The sequence below is a fragment of the Dryobates pubescens genome, unplaced genomic scaffold, assembly GCF_014839835.1.
Source record: "Dryobates pubescens isolate bDryPub1 unplaced genomic scaffold, bDryPub1.pri scaffold_61_arrow_ctg1, whole genome shotgun sequence".
NCBI lineage: Eukaryota > Metazoa > Chordata > Aves > Piciformes > Picidae > Dryobates > Dryobates pubescens.
In genome coordinates this window covers 169,969-176,012 of record NW_026530780.1, presented here as the reverse complement: position 1 = coordinate 176,012, position 6,044 = coordinate 169,969, and the positions used below count along the sequence as shown (strand labels likewise).

The following is a 6,044-nucleotide window of genomic DNA, read 5'->3' as shown; positions in this document are numbered from 1 at the left end:
GGTCACTTAAACTGGGTACCAGCAGCCACAGCGGGAGGGAGTCTCACGTGAGCACATGCTGGCACCGGCACAGATAGAAGGTCTGGAATCATCCAGAGCTGTGCAGGTCTGTCTTAAAACCCCTCTGGGTTCCAGAGGCTGGAGCATGGGTGAGCATGCACACGTGCAGGGTGTGGCGGGTTGGGTTAGTGGGATGTGCAGGATGTGCAGATTGTGTCCATGTGCTTTGTGAGGAGATGCCAAAAGCTTGCAGTGTGCTTGCCCCAAAAGGGGCATCTCCCCTTTCCTCCTAATGCTAACACACAAGAGCAGCTCTGTAACTCCTCCTGCTGAGCATGGGGTGCTGGAAAGCAGAGCACATAGTCACCTCCATGCTGGGCCAATCTTTTCCAGGTCAGTAAAGACCTCATGGTCATGTTCATGAGTCGGGCTGGTAGAAGAGGTGCCCAGCACGTGTGGCTTTCTCTGTGGCAGGCTTCACTGCCCACTTCAAGCCCCGCTCAAATCCCAAGTGACAGGAAACCTGGCAGTTCCCAAAGGCCACCCTTGAATGCTGGGGGCCAGGGGAGCTAAAAACAGGCTCCAGGAGGGAAGTGGTTGGGAGGGCAATGTTTGTCAGGGATGAGCACACAGCCATGCTGCGGGAGCAGTGTGGCAGCTGGAGCTGGCAGCTGAGTGCCTGTCCTGCTTGTTTTGGCTGACTTCAGAGACCTCTGGCTTTCCCTAGTAGCACTTGGATGTGCCAGTGCTCAGGAGACCTGACCAGGCGCATTCAGACAACGCTGAAAATATCTTCCTTGCAGGCAGTAGAGGCAAAGGGGAGCCAGCAGCTGAGCTCCCCAAGAAACAGGGGCCCAGGAGCAGGGATTTGGTTGTTTTGCTTGGGCTTGCTCTCCCCTGGACAAGAGCACATCCTGTGGAGCCACCACAGGGGCATATTTAAGATGACACCCAGATGGGCACCAGGCCTCGGCTATGGAGGGGGTGAGGGGTTAAGCCTTCTCACTGCCTGTAGTGCAGCTGAAAATAGGTTCCCGTTCCCCCAGTGCCTGCTTCCTAACCGGTTCTGCTGGGCATTGTGGCAGGTATCTGGCAAAGCTATCTTCAGTGGGGAGCATCTCTGAGGAGGAGACCTGTGAGAAGCTGAAAGGCTTAATCCAGCGGCAGGTGCAGATGTGCAAGAGGAACCTGGAGGTGATGGACTCGGTGCGGCGCGGGGCCCAGCTGGCCATCGAGGAGTGCCAGTTCCAGTTCCGCAACCGCCGCTGGAACTGCTCCACGCTGGACACCCTGCCCGTCTTCGGCAAGGTGGTCACGCAAGGTGAGCCGAGAGGACACAGGCCTGGGCTGATGCTGCGTGGGGGAATGGCTGCAACAGCAGCCCATGGGCTGCAGGAGGCTTTTGCTTGCTTGCCCTGAGCCAGTGCCTGGGGACGGTAGGGAAATGCACAGTACTGGATCCTGGGGCTGATAGGTCTCCCCTGTGTATTTCAGCAGGGCTCTCTTGGCTGTACTGGGGGCACTATATTCACACTCCTACAGTTCCTCTGCCGCTGGGTGCTTCCTCTTTGAACCCTTTTCACACCCAGCAGGTGTCCATTGCATGGAGGCACCAGCCCAGGGCATCCAGAGAGCCTGAACGTTTTGCAAGGATGTGCCAAATTCAAGCAAGGACTTTAAAGTTGCCCCGTGGTCTAATCTCTTCTCCACCAAGCTCCAGCTTTGCTCCCCAACCCTATGCCAGTATTTCTTTCACCTCCTCTGGGCAGCACTGGAGTGATGACCACTGCCAGGCTGGTGGCTGCTCAGCACAGGGCCATGGGAGGAGGCAGCCCTCTGCTGCTGGCTGCAAGTAAAACACTGCAGTGGGCCTGGAGGTCAGCTGCATCACCTGCCACCGCCCTACTGCTGGTCTTCATGGCAGTTTATGGCTAAGGAAGACCCCAGCCCCTCTCATGCCAGCTGCACATAGGCATCCCCAAGCACAGGGCAATGATCAAACCAAGCAAGGACACAGAGCATCAATGTGAGCAGATGGAAGGGAAAGCCCCTCTGCAACCCCTGGAGATCATCAAAGTGTCCCTTGCCTCCCCTTAGGTAGTACTGCCATCTCTGATGCAGTTTCCCATCCCAGCACCCATAGACCAAAGCCTCCCCCAGCTCGTGGCTTGACTCTTTTCCCTGCAGCACAGGGGTGAAGCTCTCTTCTTGTGAAGGTTCAGGACTGGAAATACCAGAAATACCAGAAGCTAAAAGTTGTCTCATTTTAGGCAGCCACAGCACAAACCGACCAACGTGATCCTACCATTAACCTCGATTCCCTTGGAGGCTGTTCACTCTCTGTGCTGGCTGGGGCCTCCCTAGCCACTGCCGCCCCAGCCAGATTGCAGCTGGGCCACCAAAGTCTGGGCTGCGACCACCAAAGTAGCTGCCCTCGGACCAGCGAGCTGGGGTGATGTCTGCTTACAAGCCATGCCCCCTCTACCCCAAACATGGGACCACCCCAAATGCCAACTCTCCTTGCTCAGACATTGAAGGGCTGTGTCCTCAACTGACCTCAGAGGATGACAGGGATTTGGGTGTTGCAAGAGCTGATCCCTGGCCATGCCACCCTCTGTGTTTATGCCCAGGGACATCCCCTGACTTCCCAGACAAGCTCTTCCTAACCATGTTGCACCAGAGAGGTAGATGCAATAGCTGGGAAGGGGCTGCAGCCTGGGAAGCAGTGGGATTTGCAAGGCACTCTGGGAGTGGATGGGGTTTTGCAGAGAAGTTTGGGAGGTGCTGGGAGCTGTAAGACTCTCTGTGAGAGAAGGGCAAGGCTCTGCAGTTGCAGGGGGTGTTCCTGGATGTGGAAAGCAGCCATCTATTTTGGATGCAGGAGGGATTTCATGGCAGAACTGCCTTGCAAGCACCAGGTAAGCCAGTCTCTCTGTATAAGCTCTGGAGGGCTTTGTCCATGATGGCAAAGCAGCCTTTGCCTGTTCCTCAGTGCCAGGTTAGAACCTGTGCATCACAATTTATGTTTTGAACCTTGTGGGATGGTTCCTGGCTTCTTCACTATTGCAAGGACAGAGATCTCACTGCTGCAAATGATCTCTGGGCAGCTGTTTCTGCTGAGACTGGTCCAGGCTTGACACTAAGCAAACAGCATCCCTGGGAGTGGGGAGGATGAGTGTCCTCTGTGAGGTAACTCATCTTGGGAGGAGGAGATGGAGCAAAGTGTTTGACTTGCTAGCCCTGCATAATGTGTTTGGCCAAGTAACTTTTCAGCCCAGCTTTTCAAAGGGTGCAACAGCAGCGTTTGGAGGGAAGAGGAGCAGAGGCACACAGAGCAGCCTGCCAAGGGCCTTTGGCACCTGACAGCAGCCCCTCCAGAAGCCCTGGCACATACCTCAGCCTGGCTGCCACGTGTCCCACCATGGTTTGTGCCGTTGCAGGGACACGGGAGGCAGCCTTCGTCTACGCCATCTCCTCGGCAGGGGTGGCCTTCGCCGTGACCAGAGCCTGCAGCAGCGGCGAGCTGGACAAGTGCGGATGTGACCGCACGGTGCAGGGGGGCAGCCCGCAGGGTGAGCAGGCAAGGGCCAGGGGACAGCACAGCTGAGCAGGGATACAAAACAGCTAGGCAGAGAAAGGGCCACTCCCTGCAGCCTCCCAGAAAGGATGAGAAAGGTTTTTAAAACCTTCCTCTTGCTAGTCCACAAGTCCCTCAAAAAGGCATCTGGCAGCATTGCCCACCACAGAATCTCAGCATGGTGGGAGGTGGAAGGGACCTCTGGGGGTCATCCAGTCCAACCTCTCTGCTAAAGCAAGGTCACCCACAGCAGCTTGCCCAGGATCCCAATGTCCAAGTGGGTTTGGAACCTCTCCAGAGAAAGAGGACTCCACAACCTCTCTGTTCCAGGGCTCTGCAAATGATGGGGCAGAAAAAGCATCTTGTCCATGTCCCTCACCCATGGCCATACTCTCCAGCTATCCCAGTTCCCTAAGCAGAGGGTAGAGGTACAGCAGCTGGGGGCAGGTCAGATGTATTTCAGAAGGGCTAGAGGAGGAGCAGTGCAGGCTGGCTGCATCTTTCACCTGTGCTCTCTGCCTTAGGCTTCCAGTGGTCAGGCTGCTCCGATAATATTGCCTACGGCGTGGCCTTCTCACAGTCCTTCGTTGACGTCCGCGAGAGGAGCAAAGGGGCTTCTTCCAATAGAGCATTAATGAACCTCCACAACAACGAGGCAGGGAGGAAGGTAATGGTGAGGAAGAAACCTGGACAGCCACTGTGGCTCTGCAGCCATTGCTTGGGCCAGTCTGGTTTCATTTCATCCCATCAGCTCACACACAGCATTATGGCTTTCTGCACAGCCTTTCCACACCCCCCCCACAGCACACCCTGCTTGCTGTGTCCAAGCTGAGCTGACTGTCCCGCTCGCGTCTTGTGTCTCGCTCCAGGCAATCCTGAACAACATGCGGGTGGAGTGCAAGTGCCACGGCGTGTCAGGCTCCTGCGAGTTCAAGACGTGCTGGAAGGCCATGCCCCCCTTCCGCAAAGTGGGCAACGTCCTCAAGGAGAAGTTCGACGGCGCCACAGAGGTGGAGCAGAGCGAGGTGGGATCCACCAAAGTGCTGGTGCCCAAAAACTCGCAGTTCAAGCCGCACACGGACGAGGATCTCGTCTACCTGGACTCCAGCCCTGACTTCTGTGACCACGACCTCAAGAACGGGGTGCTGGGCACCAGCGGCCGGCAGTGCAACAAGACCTCCAAGGCCATCGACGGCTGCGAGCTGATGTGCTGCGGCCGCGGCTTTCACACGGACGAAGTGGAGGTTGTGGAAAGGTGTAGCTGCAAGTTCCATTGGTGCTGCTCTGTCAAGTGCAAACCCTGCCATCGGGTGGTGGAAATCCACACGTGCCGGTGATGCGCAGAGGGGAGCACCCCTCTGTCCCCCCTCTCTAACTGACCCTGCTACTCCCTTGCCCTGGGGCCAGGACTGAAGAAGTCGCCCAGATGCTGCAGGGAGCTCCTTACAGAGACAGAACCCCAGAGGAAAACAGATTTTAAAGAAAAAAAATATTTAAAGATAAAAAAAAAACTCACCACAATTGTTGGCTTTTTTTGTTTTGTTTCTTTGCTTCCTTTATTCACTGCCAGAGCCAGAGCCCCTCCCTGCCCTGTGCCAGCAGGGCTGGGTCTGCTCTCTGCAGCTGGCCGGGGCTCTGCGCGGTGCCTGCCCTCCTCGGATGGGCTCCTGCTGACTCTGGAGCATTGCAGATGGGAGGTGCCTGAGCTGAGGCTGGCGTGAGGCTCTGGGTATCCTCTGTCACAGTTATTTTTGTTTAAGGCATGCACTGAGCATCCCAGAGCACTGCTGGCTTGGCTGATCCTCAGGAGGGGATGGAGTGCAGCCAACATGTGCAGCCAGTTGCATGGCAGAGGATGGGCAGATGGTGATGGGGTGGCACTGCTCCTGAAAGTTCATTTCAATGGGGGGAGAGCACAGCCAGGGTGGAGAGGGATGTGGGACACCCTTGCTTTGAGGCCCCTTGATGGCCTCCTAGACTTTAGATAGATTTTGGAGACACTCCAGTGGCCACTCTGATGTACAGAAGTTCCTCAGAGGCTGCCCAGGACTGTTGGAGGACACAATGTTCCCAGCATGTCCCCCTTCCCCTTGCAAGGCCTCTTCACCCCTCACTTCTCCAGCATCTTGTTCTACTGGAGACTGTGAAGAGGGTCCAGAGAGGCCATGGTAGCTGTGATCTGATCTTTTAATGGAGCTGGTGGGAGGAAATCCCAGGGGATTTCTCCTCCTCTGTCCCATAATTGCCCCCAGCAATTATGCTCACCAGCATCCTTCCTCAACCCACATCCCACCAACAGGTCTCCACTTCTTCTTCCATGTGTCTGTTCTCCACAACTGCTCAGGGCTCTGTGGACAGCCCCCATCCCCTTGGCTGCTGAAAAAAAGCAAAGGTGTAAGTGGAGTAATTGTTGGGGGAAGAGTGGGAAAGATGATGCTGGGGAGAAAGGCAATTCTCCTGCTCTGCC

At 56.1% G+C, this 6,044-nt stretch overlaps 1 protein-coding gene across 1 annotated transcript; it reads left to right on the top strand.

Annotated features, from left to right (window-relative positions):
- Positions 1-1,087: 1,087 nt before the first annotated feature.
- Positions 1,088-5,080, top strand: WNT4 (Wnt family member 4). The gene is made up of 4 exons (XM_009906359.2): positions 1,088-1,321; positions 3,441-3,572; positions 4,102-4,244; positions 4,447-5,080. Exons 1-4 carry the CDS (start codon positions 1,174-1,176, stop codon positions 4,912-4,914), a joined length of 891 nt encoding a protein of 296 aa, XP_009904661.1. The 5' UTR covers positions 1,088-1,173; the 3' UTR covers positions 4,915-5,080.
- Positions 5,081-6,044: the final 964 nt, after the last annotated feature.